Source organism: Trichomonas vaginalis, chromosome V (assembly GCF_026262505.1).
Source record: "Trichomonas vaginalis G3 chromosome V, whole genome shotgun sequence".
Classification (NCBI taxonomy): domain Eukaryota; phylum Parabasalia; order Trichomonadida; family Trichomonadidae; genus Trichomonas; species Trichomonas vaginalis.
Window position 1 is genome coordinate 26,136,397 of NC_067207.1, and position 26,510 is coordinate 26,162,906.

General features: G+C 34.6%; 12 protein-coding genes and 3 pseudogenes across 15 annotated transcripts, besides 1 other annotated feature; 2 read left to right on the plus strand and 13 right to left on the minus strand.

Moving 5' to 3' along the window:
• Window positions 1-21,963: part of a mobile genetic element that runs on past the window's edge.
• On the plus strand, window positions 5,114-5,463 carry TVAGG3_0405000 (annotated as a pseudogene). Its single transcript has one exon. A coding segment is annotated over exon 1 (350 nt).
• TVAGG3_0405010 lies at window positions 7,966-8,669 on the minus strand (annotated as a pseudogene). Its single transcript has one exon. A coding segment is annotated over exon 1 (704 nt).
• On the minus strand, window positions 9,944-10,852 carry TVAGG3_0405020 (organellar and viral DNA polymerase type B; the record flags this gene model as incomplete). The annotated part of the gene is made up of 1 exon (XM_001303168.1): window positions 9,944-10,852. One exon carries the CDS (start codon window positions 10,850-10,852, stop codon window positions 9,944-9,946), a length of 909 nt encoding a protein of 302 aa, XP_001303169.1.
• TVAGG3_0405030 (uncharacterized protein) lies at window positions 11,143-11,805 on the minus strand (the record flags this gene model as incomplete). Its single annotated transcript, XM_051232888.1, has 1 exon — window positions 11,143-11,805. The coding sequence occupies one exon, from the start codon at window positions 11,803-11,805 to the stop codon at window positions 11,143-11,145; it is 663 nt and encodes a 220-aa protein (XP_051102618.1).
• Window positions 12,401-14,539, minus strand: TVAGG3_0405040 (DNA/RNA polymerases family; the record flags this gene model as incomplete). The annotated part of the gene is made up of 1 exon (XM_051232889.1): window positions 12,401-14,539. One exon carries the CDS (start codon window positions 14,537-14,539, stop codon window positions 12,401-12,403), a length of 2,139 nt encoding a protein of 712 aa, XP_051102619.1.
• On the minus strand, window positions 14,585-15,169 carry TVAGG3_0405050 (phage tail repeat-like family; the record flags this gene model as incomplete). The annotated part of the gene is made up of 1 exon (XM_051232890.1): window positions 14,585-15,169. One exon carries the CDS (start codon window positions 15,167-15,169, stop codon window positions 14,585-14,587), a length of 585 nt encoding a protein of 194 aa, XP_051102620.1.
• TVAGG3_0405060 (uncharacterized protein) lies at window positions 15,189-15,344 on the minus strand (the record flags this gene model as incomplete). Its single annotated transcript, XM_051232891.1, has 1 exon — window positions 15,189-15,344. One exon carries the CDS (start codon window positions 15,342-15,344, stop codon window positions 15,189-15,191), a length of 156 nt encoding a protein of 51 aa, XP_051102621.1.
• On the minus strand, window positions 15,364-15,765 carry TVAGG3_0405070 (uncharacterized protein; the record flags this gene model as incomplete). Its single annotated transcript, XM_051232892.1, has 1 exon — window positions 15,364-15,765. The coding sequence occupies one exon, from the start codon at window positions 15,763-15,765 to the stop codon at window positions 15,364-15,366; it is 402 nt and encodes a 133-aa protein (XP_051102622.1).
• On the minus strand, window positions 17,027-18,669 carry TVAGG3_0405080 (annotated as a pseudogene). Its single transcript has one exon. A coding segment is annotated over exon 1 (1,643 nt).
• TVAGG3_0405090 (uncharacterized protein) lies at window positions 18,688-19,536 on the plus strand (the record flags this gene model as incomplete). The annotated part of the gene is made up of 1 exon (XM_051232893.1): window positions 18,688-19,536. One exon carries the CDS (start codon window positions 18,688-18,690, stop codon window positions 19,534-19,536), a length of 849 nt encoding a protein of 282 aa, XP_051102623.1.
• On the minus strand, window positions 19,541-19,783 carry TVAGG3_0405100 (serine threonine-protein phosphatase family; the record flags this gene model as incomplete). The annotated part of the gene is made up of 1 exon (XM_051232894.1): window positions 19,541-19,783. One exon carries the CDS (start codon window positions 19,781-19,783, stop codon window positions 19,541-19,543), a length of 243 nt encoding a protein of 80 aa, XP_051102624.1.
• On the minus strand, window positions 19,802-20,164 carry TVAGG3_0405110 (uncharacterized protein; the record flags this gene model as incomplete). The annotated part of the gene is made up of 1 exon (XM_051232895.1): window positions 19,802-20,164. One exon carries the CDS (start codon window positions 20,162-20,164, stop codon window positions 19,802-19,804), a length of 363 nt encoding a protein of 120 aa, XP_051102625.1.
• On the minus strand, window positions 20,304-21,122 carry TVAGG3_0405120 (phage tail repeat-like family; the record flags this gene model as incomplete). Its single annotated transcript, XM_051232896.1, has 1 exon — window positions 20,304-21,122. The coding sequence occupies one exon, from the start codon at window positions 21,120-21,122 to the stop codon at window positions 20,304-20,306; it is 819 nt and encodes a 272-aa protein (XP_051102626.1).
• A 136-nt stretch (window positions 21,964-22,099) lies between the features above and the next one.
• TVAGG3_0405130 (glycine-rich protein family) lies at window positions 22,100-23,144 on the minus strand (the record flags this gene model as incomplete). Its single annotated transcript, XM_001303167.2, has 1 exon — window positions 22,158-23,102. One exon carries the CDS (start codon window positions 23,100-23,102, stop codon window positions 22,158-22,160), a length of 945 nt encoding a protein of 314 aa, XP_001303168.1.
• A 1,127-nt stretch (window positions 23,145-24,271) lies between these two features.
• Window positions 24,272-26,417, minus strand: TVAGG3_0405140 (armadillo (ARM) repeat-containing protein family; the record flags this gene model as incomplete). Its single annotated transcript, XM_001303166.1, has 1 exon — window positions 24,348-26,417. The coding sequence occupies one exon, from the start codon at window positions 26,415-26,417 to the stop codon at window positions 24,348-24,350; it is 2,070 nt and encodes a 689-aa protein (XP_001303167.1).
• Window positions 26,418-26,510: the final 93 nt, after the last annotated feature.

The following is a 26,510-nucleotide window of genomic DNA, read 5'->3' on the forward strand; positions in this document are numbered from 1 at the left end:
TGTAGACGCAATGGAAGTCAATGGTGAACGAGATATAGCTGGTATTTTAAGCCGGCGGCTTTAATGCCATTGAAAGATATGAAAGATGCAGATATTTTGAACCAGTATGAAATGAACATGGCTGATGGAAATATAACACCTGACGTTCTAGAACATTTATCTCAAAGAATACACAGAACCATAGAGATGGTATATTTGGTGAAGAGTTTAGAAAGAAAGTTAGGGAGGGAGAAGGAAGAGAACCTATTGTACATGACCTTGCAAACGAAAGTTTACAAAATGTCATAAAAACTTACTTTGCAGACAATGAACTGAGAAGGGATGAATATTTAAGAAAACTCAAATGGACAGTACCAGATGAAATGTTAGTATTGAAAAACATGTTCCTTGACAAAATAAAACCAACTACAGAAATAAACGACGCAAGACTGAAAGATTGGGTAGAAGCTTTCCCATTCACAAAGGATATTGTTGGTAACATGGAAAGAAAACCAGAATGGCTACAAAAAACATATATTTGGAAACGAGCTTATTCCATATGGACAGGCACTGTTTGAAGAGCTTGAACCGGAAACTCAGGAAAGAGTCATGCAAACAATACGCGAAGACTCAAATACAGACTATGACAAACTCTTTCTAGGATATAGGTTACCTGAGATGGGCGACCAGAGCCAAAAGGCAAAAAGGACATGGGAAATTTGCAACATACTAGATGAACATAATGCAAAGATGCAACAACTTGAAGCAGAGGGCAATGAAGGAAAAAGAAGAGTTAAAAACTCAGTCAGGAAGAAAGTAAAGCTTGGTCCACGTGGGTTCTATTATGACATATAAATCACAACATTCTATATTTTACTCATATGAATGTACGCCGCTCAGAATATAACGCCAACAGTTTTGGATGCTATGAATGGAAATGTTTCCGAATGGTATAACGAATGCGACAATGCCATTAGAAGGTCAGAAATAGTTCTGGAACTTACGAATATACAACTGCTGTTTCTTATGGAAACGTAGGTGAGTTTGGAGAAGGTTCTTCAACAACAGTAGATATTGCTTGCGACAGGTTTCATATAATTTCTATTGACAACTCATTCTTATACGTGGAACAAGACATTGAAATAAAACCTTCTGCCAAGTTGTCTGACAAGAAAGGTTTGCAATGGAATTTTCTATGTCGGATACCAATATGCTCCAGAAGTTTTCATGGGATATAAGATATATTCTAACTCTGACTTAGTTCAAACAGTAACATGGGCAAACTATGAATGGTTCGCTTTGAGAAACTCAGTACAACCACAAGCTAGAGAACAAACAGACCAGTATGCAACTATTGAGAAAATAAGAAGACTTGACCCTAACGTTCCAGGAGTTTATGTTAACCTTTCTGGACAAACTGCAGCAGCAGTAACCAAAGTAAAACTGAAACTTAGAGTTCCTTTGTCATCTTTCCTCATCTTCAGGTTTTTAAGATACTGCCAAACTGGGCAGGAAAAATTTCTATCGAAACTTACTCCAAGCAAAAATAACTTAGTCATTGCAACCAACACAAGACCCATTCACTCTTACAGAAGTAGTGGGAACAAATAAAATGTCATTCACCGACTTTTGGCAAAAACAAAGTTGACTTAGACTTTGGTTTCTCAAACCTCAACACTGAAGTAAACTATTATTTCAATGCTGCTGGAGATGCTTGGGACCCAGTTAAGTTCACATGCGAAAAATTTGAATGCATGAGAATAGAAAGCAGACTTGCAGTCTATATGTTGGACCCAGATATTTCAAATGCTTTAGCTGCCAAATATATTGCAGTTCCAACTTATGTTCCCTATACACCAAATATCTGTCAAAGACTTTGCAGGTGAAGTTGGAAACCAAAGTGCTGACCCAGGTGCAAGAACAGATATTGCTTAACACTGCAATGAAACACGCAGATACTATGTTTGTACTGTTCAGACGAACTATAAATGACTATTCTTGTTTCTACAACCCCGGTATTAAATATCATATAAACATAGATGGCAAATACTATCCAAGAGAAGAATATTCCACAGTTGAAGATATGAGGTCATACAATTGACATTAGATGCTATGAACTTTAACACAACTTCACAACAACCATTAACCCTGAAATGCAAAGTTCTATTATGCCATATGTGAAAGTATGGACCCATACAGGAGCTCAAAAAACTCAATATACAAATGGAGACGTTTCAAACTTTTGGCTTGGCATTCCATTTGCTGATCAGAAGACTTTATGGGTGGTATTTCAACTGTTGGTACAGTTCAAATACAATATACTGGTGACAGAGACGGTCCAGATGAATTGAAAGCAAAGAAGTTTACAAAACCAATAGCACTTTTCAGCGAAGATGCTCTTTTGAAAATTCGTTCGATGAAACCTGCTGGGGCTCCTCAGATTGGCATAACGACAGCTTCCATCGAGCAGATTTTTGCAGCAGGTCAGTAAGTTGTTTCTTGAACTGACTTCTCTCCGTCAAATATTGACAGTACGCCAGTTTTGACATAAAATTGTAAGATAAACTTACCTTTAGAAATATCTGTAAGTTTTGAAGTTATATTTTTGTCTGCTTCAAGAACTTTCACCATTTCGGTTATACCAACTTTCTTTGCTTTATGAAAATATTTTGGTTCAGCAAAGACTGCTATTCTATAACATTTTCCATTGTTTGTGTAAAGAACTACTCTGTCAATGTATTTGTATTGTTTGTGTTGTGTAAACTTTGTTTTGCTTCAATTCGAAGAGATACTCAAATACGTCCATCTTTTTTTCTTAGTAAAATGTCATTTCCGAAAAATAGAAGCGTAAGTGTTTCAAAAGGTTTAATGGCGGTGGCAGATGTGAAGTTAAATTCACCAACTCAAACAAACAGTCAAAGTGTTGTTGTCAATGTCAAAGAAAGAGATGTTGAAGTGGGGAAACCATACGAAGACGAAAATGGTATAACAATAGTTCCTGTAAAAGAACAACCAACACATACCCTGAAGTTAGCAGAAGACTTAAGTTCTGTTGCAGATATTCGAAACGACTACCAAACAACTGAAAGACAAACTTCAAAACTCAGGAGAAGATTGTCAAGCTTTGGTATAATGTTAAACTTGGTTGAGCACACCCTGTAAAAGTGAACTCATATGTCATTGCACCTCATGAAGTTTTGAAAGAACTATTGAAACTTTTGACAGAGGCAGACGATATAAACATCAAAGAAATAGAACCCGACATTAGTTGCTGTGGTGTTTCATACAATGTCATTGACAAGATATACGTTATGAAAGGAGGTGAAACGTTGAACTTAAAGTATAGTTTCCCAGACGTCATAAAAATATTTGACGACCACAACATTTCATTAAAATTTAGTTGCTAAGTAAATGGCAGAAGACATAGTGGTTTATACTATTACGACTAAAACCCTGAGTCATATAATTCTATAACAACAAACTTACAAAGTCCTCAAGGACGATATTGTAAACTGACCTTAAACAGATGACGACTAAAGCCTGTTTTGCTCTTTTGACACCAGAAGACTTTGTTGTTGTGAATGGTAAAAAATACTCCTTTGAAGATACTTACTTCAGATATACCACCAACAGGTTTTGTTGACTTATTTAATACTTTTAAGGACGGATGTAACATGTGCTGCAACTAGAGCAGGTTTCATTATGTTTGGATGTCCGACTGAGTTTACTATAAACGATATGAGCTATAATACAAAACTTATATCTGGTTTTTACTACCAACAGTTTCCTATAACAGGAAAAGGTGTCATACAAGGAATGTCTATTCCATTGACATTAAGCACACCAATCTTATATATTGTTTCAAACTTAGGTTCAAAGTGCTATTCGAATGTCGACAGAAACTACTATGACCAAAAGATACTCATGCGTATAAACAACACTTTCTCTGCTGGTTTTGCCTATTGTTCATTCGAATGCAGAGTTTTCAGCTTTAGTGAACTCAAACACTTTAGCAAACATAAACTTAACCTTAGTTGACGCAAACTTTGTTCCTGTAAAAACTTTTATGTCCTATGTATTTGTCAATGACGGCAGAAAGTTTCGAATTGGAAGATGCAACTGGTGAAAGTATTGTACTACAAGAACAACTTCAACAACAAATAGCTCAAGAACAACAAATGCAACAAATGGAAAAATGCAACAAACAAAGTCAAGAATAAAAAAAATATTTTTTTATTTTTATAAAAATGTACAGAATAGATGTTTCAGATTTTTATGACTTCCAAGCGTTCAGAAATATGTGTCCATTTCGAGACTATATAACAAAGCAGTCGAGAATTTGAAACGTTTAGTCATTTATGTCGACTCTGCCCCAGAATGTTATGTCATGAAAGAATGGGATGTTTCTTTTAACAAACCAAGAGCGACACATAGTTTCAGAACAAGAATGTAGACAGAAACTTAAGAAAAATAAAAGTCGTACAAGTTGGCATGAAAGATGTTAGATGCTTGGGATATCTTATTGTCAAAGTTAGAAGATTTTTCAGTTCGTGGTATAAAGTTCTATACACCTTCTCCAAACTTCTATTCTATCTTCACTGGATATAAATACGAACAAGTAGAATGGAAAGAAAATGTTATAGAAGCTTGGTTAGACCATGTCAAAGAAATTATATGCAATGGAAACGAAAGAGTCTATGAGTATATTTATGTTGGTTTGCAAACATCTTACAACATCCAAGTGCTAAAATGAAAACTGCTCTCATCATAATTGGAAAACAAGGAACAGGTAAGAACACTTTCTTTACAGATATTTTGTGCAAACTGTTAGAGGGCTATTCGAATCCGAATATGACAAACTTAGAAAACATCTGTGGCAAGTTTAACTCTTCAATTGAGAATATGAAACTTATAGTTTGCAATGAACTTCAAAGTATAGATACAACAAAGGTTTTAAACTCAGATGCTTTGAAGAGTCTATAACAGACAAAGTTGGAGTTGTTGAAAGAAAATATAAAGACCAAAGAGTTTGTGAAAATGTTGCAAACTTCATTATGGTTTCAAACAATGCTGTTCGATGAAGTTAGAAAGTTCTGACAGAAGATATGTAGTTGTCAGAACGTCAGATTCTCATATGCAAGATACAGAATATTTTGACGACTTAGCAGAAACTTTGACATCTGACTTTTACAACCACTTGTTCTCATATTTCATGACATTAGATATTTCAAAGTTCAATCCAAGACAAATTCCACATACCGAAGAAAGACAAACATTGTTAGAAGCAAACAAGAGTGTTTATGAACTGTTTATAGATGAGACTAACTTTGAGTGTTTAGATGAAAGGTCATTGTACGATGAATATAAACAATATTGCCAAGAGTATGGTTATATGACAGCGTCTAAACGAAATTCTTGGCAAATGTCAAAAATCTTTTAGATGTTCAGAACGGCGTATATACAAAGAAAAATTTTTCTGAGTAAATTTTAAAAAAAATATTTTTTATCCGATAGAAAAGATGGCAAAATTCATCTCAGTAAACAAGTACATGACAGAAGTCAAAGAAGAACTAGACCCATTCGCTTATTTGAATGTTTACTTCTACCATTTTGAAAAGTCTACATTTGAACAAAGTTTGGAACATCGAACCAGTTAAGTTTGCTATTGTGACTAAAAATGGTGCGAAATTTGAAGACTTAGACATAGAAGGTTTGTTAGCAGTCAAAGAAAATTTTGACAGAAAGTTCTCAAAACTCGAAGAAGGCAAAGCATACAAACTTGTTATACCTTATGAACCAAAGAAAGCAGACGACTATGAATATTATGAGTCTAAGATAGTTGAAGTTCAAGGTAAATTGGGTAAAAAGATTTTTAGAGTCTAAACCAGTGTTTGCTCCTAAAGAGGAAGAGAACATTGACATTGACCCAGAAATGTTCTAAAAATAAAATTTTATTTTACATGTCAAATTTCTTTTTCTCTGGTTCAGGTTCTTTCTTCTCTTCTTCTACTTTCTTTTCTTTCTTCTCTCTCTTCTTCTTCTTTCTGGTGGAGTTATGTCAAACTTCTCAGAACCATATTTTTGTAAAAGGTCTTTGTCCTTTAATAGCTCTTCTATTCTGTTTTCTATTTCATCTTCAAGAACAGCGCATGTGTCTTCTTTGCATTCTAAGAACTTTTGTTGGACTTCAGCTTTCCAATCGGCGTCATCTTGTCAACAAGTCTGTCATTGACAAATTTTAAGACTGCTCTGCTTAATGTTTTATGGTTCTTGTCATATTCCCAGAAACAGAACTTTAGAACAAATTCCCCTTTCTTGTTTACACTATGTAAGATTTTATGGTCTACAGATGTTTTGCTGTCGAAAAGTTTGTCTCGAATATAGATAGCGAAATCGCTAGACATTTTCAAAAAGATAAAAATTTTAATTTTTCTAAAAATATGTTAGAAAAAAAGTTTGCTGACATTGACAAGAAATTTGAGAATGTTTTGAAGAAGAACAAGAGGAAGTTAGAAAATGCTCAGATAAAAGCCTATACATGACAAGTTCTTATTTGCTCAGAATGGTATAACAGGTCTAATCGCACCACCTGGGTCGGGTAAGACTTTCACTTATCTTAAAATGGCTGCACAACAACAAGAACTAGATGAGAAGAACCCATTCTATGAGTTAGTAGTCATTTGTAGTACTTTCTGGTCAATTTACCAAACCGTCAATTCGTTCAAAGATATTATAAAAAGTCTAAGTTAGTATGTATAAAAGACTCTGAGTTGTTAGATTGGATTAAAGAAGTACCAAAGAAGAGTTTTGAAGTACAATGCTATAAATGAGTATGTTAATTCGAGTTTAAAGACCCAAATGAGGAAATGCAGAGAATATTAGAGAAGAAACACTTCAGAAACAAACAGAAAGAGATAGAATACATTTCGAAGAAATTGCAATCTTACGATTGGAAAGACTTACCCTCACAGATGTCTTCTTATCTTAGATGACTTTGCTTCTCATCCTTTGTTAAAGAACAGAGAACAAGACATGTGTCGAATTCTCAAGAAGCTCAGACACTTTAACATCTCAGTTTGTCATTTGTGTACAGACAGCAAAGAGTTTTAAGTAAGGATGTTAAAAGAATACTTACTGATATCATACTTTTCCCTGGATTGTCCGAAGACGATTTCATGGACTTATGAAAGAGTCCATGGCAGGTAAGTTTGACAGACATGAACTATGGGAGAAGTACAAAGTCATACAAGACCCTCATACTTCTTTCAGAATTCATATCTACGCGAACAAAGTTCAAATTGTAAAAAGTCAAGCGTAAAAATGTAAGTGTTTTAGTCTTAGTCTGTTGTGGTGCTGGGGCTGTCGGTTCTTCTGGCTTTGGAATGGACTCGGTTGGTGGTACGTCGGACATTGTCTTGAAACAATAAAAGACTTGTCTTGAAAAAGTAAAAGACTTGTCTTGAAACAATAAAAGACTTGTCTTGAAAAAGTAAAAGACTTGTCTTGAAAAAGTAAAAGACTTGTCTTGAAAAAGTAAAAGACTTGTCTTGAAAAAGTAAAAGACTTGTCTTGAAAAAGTAAAAGACTTGTCTTGAAAAGTAAAAGACTTGTCTTGAAAAAGTGAAAGACTTGTCTTGAAAAAGTACGGGTATCGTCTGAAAATCAAGACCACTGTTCTCAAATTTTGAGAACTTTTACACCAAAAAAATTTTCTTGAAAAATAACGGGTCTTGTCTTGAAAAGTAAAAGACTTGTCTTGAAAAAGTAAAAGACTTGTCTTGAAAAAGTAAAAGACTTGTCTTGAAAAAGTAAAAGACTTGTCTTGAAAAAGTAAAAGACTTGTCTTGAAACAATAAAAGACTTGTCTGAAAAAGTAAAAGACTTGTCTTGAAACAATGACCGACATAGACCCAGCAGATGAGGCAATCTACCTTATAGAGCTACCTGAGCCATCTTTGTGTCAAGCTTGAAAAATAAAGAGTGCATTTACTCTACTTGTTTGAAGTTGTCAAAATACTCTGTTATTTTTTCCTTTAACAATGTAAACTTCTTTGAATGTAAGTATTGTACAACCTTTCATATCATAGTGTGTTTGAGTAACGTATCTTGAACTATTTGTTTCACATCTTCATTTGGGTCATTGAAATCGGTAAGTTTTCGCGATAGAACCAATTTCTGTCAAGATTTGTAAATCTTAGCAAGGTCGTAAAAGCTTTTGTTGTTTCTTCTGACTAAATGCAACATAACCATATCTTTATCTTCTTCATTTTCCATCTCTTCAGTATAAATCATATACTTATAGTTCTTTTCCTTTCCTTTTGGTACCGAACGTGGTATTCTTTGTTGTTTGTCTTTTGCTTCAAGCTTGTTCTCTAGCTCTTCACGTTCTGTCTATGAATTTCGTCAAGAAGTTTACAAACATACCAAGCATAACGAGCTGAAAGCCCACATTGCTAACATTTACAAGAAGTCTATGTACATAATATCTCTCAAACCATTTGGCAATTTTTTCACGATTTTCATAGAGTTTTGGCGACTGGGGTTTTCTTCCTACTCGCTGTTCTTCACTGTTTTCAGAAAAAAGTATGTCTCGCTGTGCTTCGCTCAAAAGTTCTTGTGTGCTTGTTCCTAAACCAGTCTTTAGGAAGCTTAGTGTCTGGAGCAAAACATGCTGTCAAAATACTTTGCATTTGGTACATGTCATCTTTGACCGAACGAATGAGACGGAGTTGTTTGTTAAACTGAACCCACTCATATTCTTCATTTATAGCTTCATGGACTATAACTGTTGTTGTGTTCTCTGTTGTTGACATATCTGTCTTTACATACAAAATAAAAAAATAAAAAAAAATAAAATTAGCGTTATTTTCTATCTTGTATAAAAGACCAAAAATAAACGCTTTACATGTATTTTTCAGCAACTTCGTCAAATAATTTTATAGCTTTATCTATCTCATCTACTTCAAACGTTTCTTTACCTTTCGTGGGAGCACCATACATTTTCTCAAACTTTTCAAGCAGTTCTGTTTCAGCAGCTCTCATATCGTTAACGAACACAACCTTAACTCTATTGACTGTACTGTCATATCTTTTAGTTATATTATATGTTCTTCCTATCTTATATCTTTTTGTATTGAAGTCCTTCGGTTTCTGAACGATGTAAAGTAAGCCTTCACTGCAACGTTCCGTATCGAATGAACCATATGTTATGAAATTATATCCAACAACTGGGTCTAACCAGAACAAAACTACTGGTATAAGACTTTTGTCTATAAGATATGCTGTAGTTCCATAGAATCTTACCGATATCATAAGCTCAGGATTTCTTGTCAAAATTTTCTGAGTTGAAGCATTTTTAACCCAGTCGTGTGCTTTCTTTCCTTCAGATAGTGTTAAAATGTCTGACAAAGAATATTTGTTGTATTTCTTTGAGTATCTTACGTTTAAATCACCAATTCTAACCATTTTGGTGTCATTGTCTATCTTTCTAACTGTTTCAAACTCAGTGTTTGACATTTCCTGTTCTTACATACAAAATAAAAAAAATATTTTAAAAAAACTAGCTTTTATTTTCTATCTTAAGGAAATTCATGAAATTTGGTCATTTTACTCAGAATTCAATAAAATATATTTTAGGCGACCAGGTCACTCGGTTAAATGAACTTCTCTGAAAAAGTGTGACAACATGACATTTTGACAACAACACAGGAAATATACTTCTTCGTAAATGTTTTGTCAAGACTTCTTCGTAATGAGCGTAAATCAGACAAAAATATATTTTAGGGTAGAAGGGTATATCTACCCCGTTTTCTACCCTCATTTCTACCCCATATGTCCTTACTGAAAAAGTATGTGTTCCATATGTCATTTTACTCAGAATTTTATACAGAATTCAATAAAAATATATTTTAGGGTAGAAGGGTATATCTACCCCGTTTTCTACCCTCATTTCTACCATAACTATTTACAAGCGTTTTACATGGTATATGTTGTGATGGTTCATGACTTTAAACAGTTTTGTAGCTTCTATTTCTTCACGAAGGATATCAAAAATTTTAACTATGCCGAAGGTTTCTTTATATTTCTTCTTGACATCTGAAAGAAGGAAATCGTTAGCAGTTGGATAGTTTTTGTTCAGAAATGTCAACATGTCCATTTTATCTTCTGCTGGTTTCTCTACTTCTTTCTTTAAGTCAGTATGGTCTTTTCTCATTCTTTCTATCTCTTTGACGGAGTAGTTATATTTCCTTGTTGCTGCTTTACATTTTGAACATTGTGAGTTCATTTTTGCGTTATATTCTGAAATTTGTCCTGCTAGTATGACTAAGGCGTCAATTGCTCTCTTTAACTCAAAAGTTGCGGGTTTTATCTGTTCATTCCATATCTTACCTCTTCTATCTTTATCTCTTATCTGCCATACACATTTTGCAACTAACGAAACAAAGTTGTCGTAGGTCTTAAATTCTTCAGATTTATATATGTCAATGAAATATACCATATCGCAATCTTTGTCCATGACTTTGTGGTTGCAATGAAATCCAAGAAACTCATAGTTTACCTTTCGTATGAACTTCTTTATTTCTACCGAGTCAGTTGCTTTGACTTCTATTTCATCGAATTCGGGAATAGTGAGCTTTTGTTGTTGTATTTCAGGAAGTTTAGGTAAATGGTCAATAATATCCTGCATTTCATAAAGATATTCTTCATTTGTTTCATCTTTCGCACTACAGTCTAAATCTCCTTGGAGAAGTTCTTGCTTTATCTTCTGGATTTCTGTTTCGAAAGTATATGAAGAAGGAATGAAGCTTTTCATCTCTACTAACATTGAAGTTGGGTTCATGACTAACGAGTTTGGTGCTGTTGTTGCTAACATGTTCTTACAATAAAAATAAAAAAATATTTTTTGGTGGGACTACCTTTATTTTATTTCAGCACAAAATGAACGAGTTTGGTTTAAAAATACGGTGGAGCCAAAAATGGCTCGACCTCAAAACAAGCATTTTGTGAAGAATATACCAACCCGCGGAATTCCGCGGGTTGCTTTTTTTATACAAAATGAACGAGTTTTGTGTGTTTTCTACGAGGGTAGAAAAGAGGGTAGAAAACGGGGTAGATATACCCTTCTACCCTAAAATATATTTTTGTCGAAAAAAAATGGTTCATTTACTCACAATATTTTTGTACAAAACGACCCCAAACTTTTAACTTCTTTTCTGCAGCTTCTAATGCTATCTTAGCGAGTTCATATTCTCTAAATTCTCTCTTTAAATCTTCTTGTTCCCATTGGTCTAGTTCGTATGGAGAATCTCTATAACCAGAACATATCTCACGTTCATGTTCTATTTGTTTTTCATGCATTTTTCTAACTTCTTCTTCAAACAAAGGTTTTGCATTCTCTACTGTATCTTCAAGTTCTTCTTCATCTAACTTCTCATGAACTTTCTTGTCTATGGAGTCCAGAATTTTTCCAACTGCTATACAATATTTTGGAGAAGCCCACATTGCAATATAGTTTACGAGTCTTGGGTCTACATACATTCCTCTAACCTGTTTGATTTCATCCGGAATTCCTGCATGAACTTTGTATAAAAAGCAACCCGCCGTTTTCCGCGGGTTGGTATATTCTTCACAAAATGCCTTAAAATACTCTTCCCAGGACTTATTTTCCAACAACCTTCTAAAGTCTTTCCTAAACTGCTGACACATCTTTGTTGCATTTATATAACCATCCTTGTCTCTACGTAAGACTTCAATACCGTTGTAAGTGCCTTTTGTGAATGTTTCGCCATTAGATTTGTTCGTGAACGTTTTTGCTTCGACTGACATTTCTGTTCTTACAATAAAAATAAAAAAATATTTTTTGGTGGGACGTCGGACATTCGTTTGTGGCTTAACCGTCGGACATTGTCTTGAAACAATAAAAGACTTGTCTTGAAAAAGTAAAAGACTTGTCTTGAAACAATAAAAGACTTGTCTTGAAAAAGTAAAAGACTTGTCTTGAAAAAGTAAAAGACTTGTCTTGAAAAAGTAAAAGACTTGTCTTGAAAAAGTAAAAGACTTGTCTTGAAAAAGTAAAAGACTTGTCTTGAAAAAGTACGGGTATCGTCTTCAATCAAGACCACTGTTCTCAAATTTGAGAACTTTACACCAAAAAATTTCTTGAAAAATAACGGGTCTTGTCTTGAAAAAGTAAAAGACTTGTCTTGAAAAAGTAAAAGACTTGTCTTGAAAAAGTAAAAGACTTGTCTTGAAAAAGTAAAAGACTTGTCTTGAAACAATAAAAGACTTGTCTTGAAAAAGTAAAAGACTTGTCTTGAAACAATGACCGACATAGACCCAGCAGATGAGGCAATCTACCTTATAGAGATAAATGAGCTAGTTAGGAACTACACATTTAAATTCAAATTCGAATAAAAATTTTTTATTTCATGCAATGTTTAACTATTTCACCATCTTCTTTAACACCCCAGTACTTACGCTTGGAGAGAACATGAACTTCGGAAAATACCTTATCTAGCTTAAAACAGCCCATCTTCTCACCGACCATACCCATTTCAATGAGTTTGTTGTACCCTTCTTCGTTCGTCATGAGTGCGTCAATGTTCTCATAGTAAACCTTCACTTTGGATTTGACTTCGGAGAAGAATTTGTTGTAGTTGTCAAGGACTGCCTTTGCGAACTGAGGGTAAGACCAATGTTCGACAATAGGTTTTAATGTGGTTACTAAGCCACTTTCACCTTCGGTAAATTCGTATTTCAAAACAAAAGGGGAGAACCTTTCAACAAAGTTGTCGACCTTCTCATAGTGTTTACTCTTCATCTCTTGAGGTTTCTTAATGGAATATCCCCATGTCGAATTCATAAGCAATTTGAGTGTCATTGCAAGTTTGGGGTTTGAAGCTTTCCTAATATCATACAGTTGTTGTATGACTTTTCCAACTGTATAGTTCCTTCCCGGAAACTCACCATCTTCGTTTGGAATTCCAGTTGGGATATATTGGACGAACCTCATGTACGCAGCGTTAAGGTCGACATAGTATATTTTTTCATCTGAGTCGAACTTATCGCATCCAATGGGTCCGGTTCGTGGAAATTCAAGTGAGTCTCTTATCTTCTGAGAAACTTCTCCTGTTATCTCATAAACATCGTCGAAGCAACCTGTTTCATATAAAACCTTCTGACCTAACTCAGATGCTCTCCAATACAATTTGACGTCAATTGGATGTCTCAATGGAAGTTTGTTTATAGCATCTTGAAGTTCTTGCAACCTCATTGGAAGTTCTTCTGGTTCAGGTTGGTATCCGAACAATCCAACTCCTTTTGGAATTGTGTACTTCTTTTGTACTAGAACTTTGTCTGGAACAACTTTTGGTCTTGCTAACAATGAAAAGTTTGTTTCGTCTTTTGGTACAAAAGTTTCTGTCAGCTTGTCATCTGGAATTGGTTCCAACAAACCTTTCTCGAAAAGAATGTTTACAGCTCTGACAATGTTGCACTTGCCTTTTCCGAACAATGGGTTTGTAAGACTTTCGTTCAACATGAAGTGGTTGTGGACAATTACAATCTTCAACCATGGTAAATTGAACTCAACAACATAGTCGTCATGTGAAGAACCTTTCTCAGTCGGTATGTTGACTCGGATATTGACATTTGCCAACGGTGCAATTTTTGCCAATTGACCTCTGAGAATGTACCTTGTCTTCACACATGACTCAAGATACTTCATCTTCTCTTCTGTAACAAGACCAGAGTTCCTGAGACATGTAAGAATACAAGGTTCATTGACAATTGTTTCAATTGAATTGTAAATTCCATACCTTGTCAAGTCAATGTCAGACTTATTTATGAACGGAAAGTATCCAGCATGTTGTCTGACTGCTTGAGGGTTAGGTTGGTACCATTCGAACTTGACACTTGCAATTCCTTCAATTGCATTCAAAATGTCTGAGTCGGAGTCAACCATTTGTTCTCTCTTTGTAGTCTTGAAAGCGTCAAGAAGTTGTGCGGCTGTTGTGACATTGCCATGGGCATAGTATATATGACCATCTAAATCTGTTACGGTTAGTCTGAGATTGTATCCTTTCTTATTTCCGTCTTGAATGGCAGCAAGTACTCCCATGAAGCCTTCTTTGTTCTTTCCTTCGTCAAAGTTTACTGTAAAGGTTCGACCAGATGTAATTTGACTTCTAACTTCACGATACTTTTCATATGCATATCTTGTTCTTTCCATGGGAGCATGTTTGTCTTCACCTTTTCCTTTTTTCCTTCTCAAGGGATGCAATTGTTCGTTATGTTTCCAGTAGAACCTGGCAAAGCCGTCGTGTCCTTCAACCTGCGGCTCACTAACATCGAAAGGCAAGTTCATAAGACGCTCTTCTTCTAATCTCTCTAGTCTGTTTGGATAATTGGCGCGTGCTGTTTCAAGGTCCATTTCGTAGGTCAGACCAGCCAGTTTGTCATAGACTTTTATGGGTCTTCCCTTCCTATATTTAAAATTCTTTGAAAGTCTCCAACCATATCTTTCTAACTCTGCTTTTATTCTAGCAGACCTTCTATCCATTCTATACGGGGGCATTTCTATAAAAATAAAAAAATATTTTTTTCTTTACTTTACATAACCACCTGCTGCCATAAGTCTTTGACGCCAACCCATACCAGCTAATGAAGGTTGACTTGGTTTAGTTTGGAAACTAAACTTTGGTTTTGGTTTATCTTCAGTTTTTGGTTTTTCTTCTTCTATCGGTTTTTCGTCACTTTTCGGTTCCTCTGACTTTACCCCACCTGCAGGAACAGTTGTGTCGTCAACATCTTCATAAATATCATATGCCATTTGTTTTTGTTTTCCTTTCAACTTTTTGTGTTTGTTGTAAAGTTTAGAATATTTCGACTCTAAGTCAATGAGATGTTCTATAATGAACTGTTGGTCAGTGAAGTAAACTTTTCCATCTGTTGTCTCGAAAGCTCCTTCAGACTTCAATATTTTATTTGTGAGAGTCTGTTTCTTTTTTGAGATACTAGCCGTTCCATTTCTATGAAAAGTGACTTTATAGTTAGGGTTTGTATTTCCAGACCTGGCACTTTCTATTATTGAATTTTTCTCTTCATCTGTAAGTTCTTTGACAGGTTTTGACAATGGTTCTGAACTTTTTGTTTGTGGTGTCAAATCTACCGTTTCAACTTCTTCGGTCATTTCATCTCAGTAAAAAATTTTAGTTTGGTTTGTTTTCAACTGGTTGTTGAGGTTTTTTAAGTCGGTCTAAAACTTCTTGAGGTATAGGAAGAACTTGACAAACACGTGGTGGTTTAACTACTGGAAGCCGACAAATCCATCTTGAACCCATTTGTCTCAATGCTGTATTGTTCATTTCATCTCAGTAAAAAATTTTACATTCCCCAAGTTTGAGGCGGTTGCGGTTGGTTGTTGTTTACCCACTGTTGTGCATGGTTATATCCTCTGTTAAAGAATCTTTCACCTTGGTCCATATAGTGTCCTGCTTGGTTATAGTAGTCATTTGCTTTGTTATAATAGTTTCCTGCTTGTCTTCCTACATTGTCCATCCATCCTTGAACTTTTCCTCTTGTTTCAGGATTTGGAATAAGATTTGCTGCATCTCGTGCTACATCCCAACCTTTCTGTACAGTTTGTATAATAGGTTGTGCTTTCTCTTTAAGTATACCTAATGTACTCAAAATCTTCCTTCCAACTCCAAATACACCTCTGGCTATTGTTCCCACTGCGGGTAAAAATCTAGATGCAACTCCTGCTAATGCGCCAAATAAACCCATTTCTTATAGGATAAAAATGACGAATCCAAACAAGGACCCCTATGTTTCTAAGGCAACAAAAAAAGCACTCATGATAAAAATCTTTAGTTCAACACCAAATGCTTGGTTTATGGATATCATGGAAAACATTCCGAGATATAGAGAAGATGGACCACCATACTGGCTAATATTTGTCGGTCAAAACACAAGATACTGTGAAGCCATACCATTACAGTCCAAAAATATTTTAGATGTGAAAACTGCTTTGACAATATTCGTTGACAAATACCATCCAACAAAACTGACATCTGACTGTGAAAGTTCTTTCAAATCAGATGATATTAAAAACTATCTGCGTTCAAAAAATGTAAACCAATATTTCATTGTCGACCAAAACCATTCTGCTCTTGGTGTCATTGACAGTTGTATAAAAATCTTAAGAGACTTAAACCAACCACAAGGTGGTGAGGTAGATGAAATGTCATATGACGACAAGTATAGACACTTCTCCATGGCAAAGATGAGACAAGTTTTAAATATTTACAATAGCCGTAAACAAAAAGGTTTGGGAAACCACTCCCCTGAAGAAATGAAAAACAACCCCGACTTAGAGAAAGACTATATATTTAATAGTTTAGTCAAAAGAGACAAACAAGAAAGAATGCCAGGCTTCAAACTTAAGAAAGGTGACAAAGTAAAAATAGAAATACCTAAACGCGACCCATATGAAAATACTATTGACTATGACAACAATGGGAACTCGACAGGTACTCACGTTCGTGTTCGTAAAAATAGAAGAAAGTATACAAGAGAATATTATGAAGTTTTAGGCAAACATGGCAAAATGTACACACTGCAAGCAGAAGATAAAACTACTATTGTCAGACCTCGTTTCAAACTTGTCAAAGTTCAAGGTGGTATACTTTCAAAGACAGTTCCTAACAAATATAAGACAACTCCTGACGAATATGCTAAAGAAGTTGAAAATGACGACTAAGCAATTCTATACCATGCGAATACAGTCATAAATGGTGGCATGTATTCTTTACTTTGTCCCGTTGTTTGTGTATATCCTGAAACGAAATGTGTATGGTTTCCTTCTCCCTGCGTGTCATCCCAGTAACAATTTATAGCAAACTTAACGTCGTCTTTAACATCATATCCTTTACCTTTTGTCATTCCTGACCAATCCAATATCTATGCTTATGCCAACCTGCTTGAGATGTGCTTAAATCTATGTAGTGACTGTGTGCAGGTAAATTTTCACCCGAAATCGTTTTACTTCCACCTGTTTCCTTTGAAGAGTTTGCACAATACAAAAACCTGTCGACTATTTGTTCCCATGCACCAACACCAAACGTTACTTGAGGACCTCTTGCTTCCATAGATGTATAAATAGAACCTACTGGGTTCATTAAATCAAACATATGAGATATTATAGGATTGTCTCTTTTGAACTTAAAATATAGTGCAACTATTTCAGGTTTCTTCTGGTTTGTGTTAGAATATTTTTTATAATATAATCTTATGTTTCAGGGTAGGTAAAGTCTTGACTATAATATTTATTTCTGTCATCTTCATAATAGTATACTATTCTCGTTTTTTCTATTGCATTATATCTTTTATATCTATAAAAATCTAAATATAATGTTAGCTTTTGTTCATCTACATGTGGTGTTCTAACGTCATCTCCATATCATAATAATATGGTGCTGGAGCTGGGTCAGGCAATGTCATATCTGCCATTTCATAAACTCTTAAATATTTCTTTTGTTCGTCTCCATAGAAGTTTAAGTAGCAGTTGTTGTCTAATGGAACTTTAACTTGTGTACCATCACTCTTTTTATAGCTTACATACATTTCATTGTTATTTTTCGGAATGAGTTTATACCGTGTACCATTTTCTAAGGACTGTACAAACTCCCATCTAAAATATTTGTTTTCTTCATAGACAGAAAAGTCACCAACCATAGTTTCAATATTTTTTGTTCCAACTAAACTTTGGTATATTTCATTGACATATGTTTTATCTGCTTTCTTTTCAAGGCTAACGTTTAAGTCTGTTATTTCAGAAGATGTATGTGTATGTCCAACGGCACTTTTCCTGTTTAAGGTTTCTTGTAAGTTTGTAATATTTGCAATGGTATGTGTATGTCCAACGTCACTTTTCCTGTTTAAGGTTTCTTGTAAGTTTGTAATATTTGCAATGGTATGTGTATGTCCAACGTCACTTTTCCTGTTTAAGGTTTCTTGTAAGTTTGTAATATTTGCAATGGTATGTGTATGTCCAACGTCACTTTTCCTGTTTAAGGTTTCTTGTAAGTTTGTAATATTTGCAATGGTATGTGTATGTCCAACGTCACTTTTCCTGTTTAAGGTTTCTTGTAAGTTTGTAATATTTGCAATGGTATGTGTATGTCCAACGTCACTTTTCCTGTTTAAGGTTTCTTGTAAGTTTGTAATATTTGCAATGGTATGTGTATGAGTCTTTTTAGAATATTCTTTGTCAGCTCTTGTCACTTCACTTGACATTTTATTGTCAACATATGTTTTGTCCGCTAGTTCAGGATGAGTATGTTCTTTTGTTGCATATGTTGCATCTGCTCTGTCATGTTCTTCTTGAACTTTTTCAATGACATACTCTTTGTCAGCTTTGTTGTCAATATCTGCTTTCAAAAGAAGTTCAGATATAGGTTTCTCGTTTAAAGTTCCTTTTGTTGGATTTATACAGACAGTATGGTTCTTACTGTCTTGAAACAGAAACTCGTCTGTCATTGGGTTTAATGTCAGTTTTAAGTTTCCTTCTTTCAATGACTCAGATATCTTAGAATAGTTTGAAAAGTTTGTTGTGTTCTTATTTAGAGCTTGCAAAATGAGTTGTCGGTTGTGTTTTATTTCTCTCATAGACGCTGTTTCATTTGACATTTTTATTCTAGATAAAATATGCTTCCAATAGAAAAAGAAAATTCAAGAGTTGCTACAACTAAACCATTAGATGAACTTTTTACGAATGTCGGTCAAAAGTTTGAGACAGAGACCGTAAAGCATGAAGGCTATCGTTTTGACTACCCGTTAAGATGGTTAAGAGACCCATCCGTCACAAAAGCTGTTGGCTTTCGTAGAATGAAGTTCATTTCAGAAGCCATACATGGTTTCCCATTTACGGTCGCTTTTGAAATTCGATACTATAACAAAGAGAAACGTACGTATGAGAAATTTGAACAGGGAAAACTTTTACAAGTGAATTTGCTTGTAAACTTAGAAACAACTCTTCAAGCTTTTCAAGAAAAAATAAACGATATCTATCTCGAATATGCAAAACAGTACAACATTGACGAAGGAGAGTACCATCTCGATATTATATATGACAGGAAAAATGCAACTGTTAAAATCAATAGAATAGAAGACCTTGGAGAAGACGTTTATATTTCTACAAAATATAACAACTTGGCATGGTATAGATTTTTGAGGATGTTAAATCAGCCTGCAGAATATCCAGTACACCCGAACTTTTATGAAGTCGAAAACCCTAATGGAACATATGAAAATGTTTTCGACTCAGATGCTATTATAGTTCATGCTTCATTTTCTGGTGCACAAAACTCTTTTTTATGCTTGGCAAATGACTTTTACGAAAAACCTACAAAGCTATACGAACCACCAAGTGGAAGTATTTCAGACTTTCAAGTATGGTTTACTACAGATGGAAGAAAGAGAATAATTCCATTATACCACGCGTTTTACTTAGAACTTAGTTTCATATACAACTACTATCGAACGGTAAAAATATGATTTTTTAATACGGTTGAGGTGTTGGATTTGGTTGCCAACTAGACTGTGGTGCAGGTTCAGGCTGTTGTATAACAGGAGCTTGTTCTTCTGGTTCAGGGTCTTTAGGTATAATACCAACGAACTGACCTACTCTTTTGCCAATATTTTTGACTCCGTTCCATACTCCCCTTCCTACGGTTTTTATTCCATTCCATATACCTCTTCCAACATTTCGAAAGAAGTTTCCAATACTACTGAAGAAACCCATTTTACTATATGTAAAAATCTAATGTCCACCTAGTCTCTTACGTTTCCTGTTGAGTTCCATAGCATTCTTTAACTGGAGCTCATACATTCTATTTCTCCTCTGGTAGAAAACATACTCTGGGTCAACTCCTGTGTTCGCGTCATCTGCATAGAGTTGTTTATATCCCACTTCAGGGTTTGTATAAAACTCTTTCCATCTCATATTTGCATACCATGGTGGTAAGCCTAACGCAGCGTCATTTGACATGGCAGTTTGCATTTGTACATCTGTTGGCACTTGACCATAGTTTGCCATTGCAGTTTGTATTCTAACTTCATTTGGAATATTCTCTGGGTTTGGTTGTCCAGGTTGCTGTGCATTCGCTAAGTTCTGTGCGTCCATTTAATATTAGATAAAAATATCTCTTACGAGTACATATACTGGACATTTGCAGGCATTGGTTCATCTTCATATTCTCTATATCTTTCTGCCACGTCAAATAAGTAAATGACACAATGGAAAAAACCTAAAACAAGTAGTCCTATTTCAAACCACATTTACTTACCAATAAAATTTCTTTGTTATGACACTTTCTCCGGTTTATAGGACCTCTCTCATATTCTATCTTATCGTATCTAAACTCATAGTCATGTATGTCCTCTAACCATCTCATGACACTTTCCAAACCACTTTTATCGGATGTAAAGTAAAAGCATGGATGGTTATGTACAACGTCTAAAGTTTCTAAAGAGTCTCTCAAAGTCCAGTCTACTTGGTATTGAAAATCATATGTGTTATAGAACGGCGGGTCTACTATAAAGAAAACATTTTCCTTGTCTTTATATTTTTCATACAACTCTGTCCAACGACATCTCACAAACTCTATACCCTCAGTATATTTTTCTATGTTCTCTTTGAAAACCTTTGTATAGTTAAGATATAAAACTTTTGACATAAGTGTTTCAATGTCATGAACTCTTATAGAACCACTATACAATAGTCTAGAAGATATACTATCCCAGTCAATATACTCTGCTTTTTTCAAAACCTCTCTGACAGTATTTTTCTTATCTAATGGTATACGTTCCATCTTACCTATAGGTATCTTTTCTTTTAACTCTTTCAATATTTTGTTTGTGTCTGGTATATGTTTGAGACGGTTCATATAGTTGTCGAAGTCATTGCATATAATCTTTGAGTCAGGAAATACAGTATGGCACAAATGAGATATATAGAAACTTCCACCGAACAAATCTACAAATGTTAGACCATTCGGTAGTTTCTTAAGTTCTCTCAATAGAATATCTTTACATCTACTCTTATTTCCAAAGAAGGGTAACGGTGGTTTTGTAAAATTCATTTTATATATATATAATAAAAATGTTTTTACCTGAAAAGTGACAGAAAAGCGGCTTTTGACAGATGTTTTATTGTGACTTCTTCGTAAAGACTTTGTTGAGATTTCTTCGTAAATGAGTGTAAATGACCCAAAAATATATTTTAGGGTAGAAGGGTATATCTAACCTCTTTTCTAACCTCTTTTCTACCCTCTTGAATTTTCATGAATTTCTTCGTAAAGACTTTGTTAAGACTTCTTCGTAAAGACTTTGTTGAGACTTCTTCGTAAAGACTTTGTTGAGACTTCTTCGTAAAGACTTTGTCAAGACTTCATCGTAAAGACTTTGTTGAGATTTCTTCGTAAATGACCCTAGTAGTATATTTTTGGTGTAAATTTCATGAAAATTCAAGAGGGTAGAAAAGAGGTTAGAAAAGAGGTTAGATATACCCTTCTACCCTAAAATATATTTTTGGTGTAAATTTCATGAAAATTCAAGAGGGTAGAAATGAGGGTAGAAAACGGGGTAGATATACCCTTCTACCCTAAAATATATTTTTGGTGTAAATTTCATGAAAATTCAAGAGGGTAGAAATGAGGGTAGAAAACGGGGTAGATATACCCTTCTACCCTAAAATATATTTTTATTGAATTCTGTATAAAATTCTGAGTAAAATGACAGATGTTTATATGACCCTTACTTGTCCGGTTTATAGGACCTCTCTCATATTCTATCTTGTCGTAAATAAAACTCACAGTCATGTATGTCCTCTAAACTTCATTTATACTAAACATCTTCGGGGCTAGAAGGCACGAAGTGCCTGGAAGCCCCACTACCTTTTTTTTTTTTTTTTTTTTTTTTTTTAATAAAGTCAATTATAATAATAAATACTTTCTCAATCTTGTGAATGAATAATTCTGGTTTGCAATTTAATAATTATTCCTGAAAGTAACTGCATTATCTCTTAATTATTATCAAAAACTCTATTTACATATTAAGACAAAGGTTTATTTATTATGTGACATTGAAAAAAACAAAAAAATCTAAACTAAAGAAAATTAAGAGGCATCGATCATTATTAAACATGATAGATAGTAATACAGATTTGACCTTAACTCACATATATTCTTCATGGTATTGCAAAGTTTTTTCTTCGGGGATAAAAATCCATAAAAAGAAATAATAATATAACCATTACCCATATTAGTCCCGGGTTTAGTTTCTGCCACTATATCGTATTCTGGGGAACTCCAAACACCTCCAATGTAGCCACTACCTCCACCACCACCACCACAATAGCCACCACCATCATTATGAGTTAGTGTTGATGACCCTCCTGCGCCGCCATAATAACCGCTTCCACCTCCCCCAGAACCCCATGCTTGCGGATTAGACGATCCTTGGCCTCCAAGACCTAAATCTCCATTTGTTGCACCGCTTCCTGAATAAACCGTACCTCCTGATTCTTGATTGCCTCCTGTACCTCCCTGGCCATAGATATTAGTAGTACCATCGCTACCTGTCAAACCGCCAGCATCACCTCCTTTTGCTGAATAGCACCCACCACCGCCAGCACCTGCAACAATTATTCTTTTCTCTTTAGAATTTAATCCTATTCTGATATCACTGCTACCACCACCACCAGATCCAATAGGATTGTTTGAATCATAACCGCCAGAACCGCCGCCGTTATATCCTCCCTTACTTGAACCTACTCCTTTCCCTCCAATAAAAAAGTAAGCTGTAGTAGATACATTATTTATGTAATACCCCGTACTAACACCTCCTTTTCCTCCAGTATTCGGTGTTGATTCGTAGTCTCCACCTCCAGCACCGAACACTTCAAATTTGTATTTTCCAGGCTGAAGTGTTGTTGTATATGGAGTACAAGAAGTGCTAGAACTGCAAGGATATAATAATATATAAACAACAACAAGATCTGCAGTTGTGACATTTGTAACTTTTGGTTGTCCTGCATTAGTGTCATATAATTGAAAATTCATCTAATGTTGTCAATATATTTATTTGCGCAGTTGATATCTAAGATTAAATCGGATTTTCAATATCTTTTCAATGATAAAAAGTGACAATAATATAACCATTTCCTCGATTGATTCTAGGCTTTGTTTCAACAACAATATTGTATTCTGATGAACTCCAGACACCTCCGATGTAGCCACTACCCCCTCCTCCACCACCACAATAGCCAGAACCATGATTTTCTGTCGATGACCCTCCAGCGCCGCCATAATAACCGCTTCCACCTCCCCCAGAACCATATGCTTTTTGATTAGTCGATCCTAGGCCTCCAAGACCAAAATCTCCATTTGTAGCACACCTTCCTGAAAAAGCTATGCCTCCTGATTCTTGACTACCTCCAGTACCTCCATGTCCGGTTCTATAACTTGAACCATTGCTTCCTGTCAAACCGCCAGCATCACCTCCATTTGCTTCACAACATGCACCTCCACCAGCACCTGCAACAATTATTCTTCTCTCTTTGGAATTCTCTTTAGAATTTAATCCAATTCTGATATAACTACTTCCTCCACCACTAGCACCTAATGTATTGTAGACCGTGTCAAAACCGCTAGAACCGCCGCCGTTGTATCCCCCTGGAGGATTCACTTTTTGATTATTATATTTACTTGCATCTTCCCCTCTCCCTCCAATGAAAAAGTAAGCTGTTGTGAATACATTATTTATGTAATATCCAGTACTAACACCTCCTTTGCCTCCAGTATATGAAGAAGAATAGTCTCCACCTCCAGCACCAAATACTTCAAATTTGTATTTTCCTGGTTGAAGGGTTGTGATATACGGAGTACATAAAAGATTGGAACTGCAAGGATAAGATAATCTATAGATAGCTTCATTTGCACTTGTGACGTTAGTAACTTTTGGTTGTGCTACACTAGGGTCGAATAATTGAAAATTCAATTATATGTTGCATATTATTCATATGCACTTGCTTAAAATTGCATTTATTTTTTCAATAATTCTTTCAATTTTCACATTGAATTTTATCATTTTTTTTATTTGAAATTGAATTCGGATCCAACTGTTATAGACAATTCAAAAATTGTGAAAGTGAATAAGTTTTCAATTTTCAAATTAATTTGTGATTCAAATGAATATTTTTCAGATCTTTTAAAAAAACACAAAATTCAGTTTTAAAATAAAATAAATCAAAAATAAAAATAAACACAAAAAATTATCATGAATAAAAAGTAAAATAATTAGTATCTTTATGCAATCCCCATCTTCTTAATAGATGAATTGCTGATGGATGGTTGTGGAGTGTTGTTCCTTCGACTTGATGAATTACGAGTTCGTGGTGTAACTAATTGTCTTCCTGTGTTACTCAAAATAACATTTTTAGGAGTGACAGGTCTCTTGAATCCTTGGATTGGTGGTGGTTTCACTGGTTTATTCTGATTTCCTTTATATGCAATAGAGACAGAAGCAGAATGTGAATGTGTTGGTGTCATTGGATTTTTAGTTCGTGCTTCTTCAATGATTTTATTCAAATCATCAATTAATAATGAAACTTGTGGATCTTTACAACTAACATCTGAATTAAAACTATTCGATATGTTCATTGAATCTTCCCTGTAATCTTCGTTCTGTCCAAAATCATAATAATGATTAACACTGATCAAGAATTGTAAAATTCGTGCTTTAACAAGTGGAACTTTTTCAGTCAAAAATTCTGTTTTAAAATGACACCAAACTTCTTCTTCGAACAAAATCCTTGGAATGAAAGAAACATATGACATAGACAAATCAACATAGAATCGACGCATATCATATCTATTACTTTTACCAAACGTTGTCCATAAATATTTCAATAAATTCGCTGGTCGAATTTCTTCTGTGAAATCACGCATAAATCTCGTGTAAAAATCAATTGCTGTCTTCGTAAGAGCTTGCGGATTAAGTTCAACAGCTTTCTGTATAACAGGTAAGAATGTCTTAATAACAACAATTAAAATAGGAACTGCATATAGTTCTAATGCTTGCAAACAACGAGAAAAAAATCTCCATCTATTATAAAAATAATTTGCTAAATCTGCAATTAATCGTGCAGAACTCGCACCTCCGAAAACATGTAATTCCATAATCATAGGACTCAACGCAACAGTTTCTTTTACTTTAAGACTTTGAGATGTGAACTTTAAAGCAAAAAGTTTTAGAACGAGTTCTTTCATTCTTTGATTTTCTAATTTGTGATATAATAAATGAGCGTTATTTATAAATGATACTTGTACTTCTTCTGCATTTTCTGATCGGCCAAGGACTTCTAATATGTATTGTGTAGTTGTTTCAATGCCATTTAAGAGATAATCTTGTTGAAGGAAAATTGGAAGAAATCTAAGTTGCGATTTCGGATCTGGTGAGTTTGCAACACTTCTTGCTGTAGAAAGTATCGAAGAAGCAAGTGTTTGGTATCGAGATCCCATGAATTCGTCTGCATGAGAAAGTAAATCTAACGCGATAACGAGATCTGTCTTTGCCCAGTTGAAGGCTTCAATAATCATTGAATATAAAGTAGGAAGAGTAATCTGTGATGGATATTGAGAGATGTAACGAACAAATCCGTTTCTATAAGATTCATCCTTTTGAGAGAACTCAAAAAGCTTCTGTGGTATAATACTGTAGATCCATTCGTCACCAAAAACGGGATGGAATAATTCTGCAACTTTTGATAAATATTCGTTAATAAATAAGGGATAATTAATAAATTGGTCGAAAGATTCTCTCTGTACATTAAATAACTCGGGATCTATTATTAATAACATGGATAATGCGCAATGCTGATGATGTATAGTCATTTTCATCATACTAGTAATAATTGGCCAAATATGATTGGTGACTTCATCTTCTGTTAAGGCAGTTGATAACGCTTGTATGCACTGCATGTATTCAACTACAGGCTGTGACTGAATTCTTTTTAATAATGGTTCTAAAAATATAGGTTTATAAATATCTGGATCAATTTTAAGTATTTCTAGAGTAGCTCGAGCAGCTGACTGCTCTAGTTTTGCCGATGGTGTTTCATAAAGGTGAGGAATGAATTTTATTGTTTCGATGCTTATCGATCCTTCTGAAACAAGACGAGGGACATTCGAAAGTGCCCAGCAAATTTGAAAATTAATAGATGAATTTAATAATTGTACTACTTTTTCCGCTAATGGGATATTGTTCTGAAGAGAAAAAGCCTTTGGATCAGATTTAATGATCCTAGAAGGTCTCTTTTCTGCTTGGTTACCAAGTAGTTTTGCTTCAGATTCAACAATATCCCATAATGATAGCATAAAAATAAAAAATTATTTATTTTTACGTGTCAAAAAATTTTTTATCGTTAACATCACAATTCAAAATCATTCAAAAAGAAATCATCACTGCAA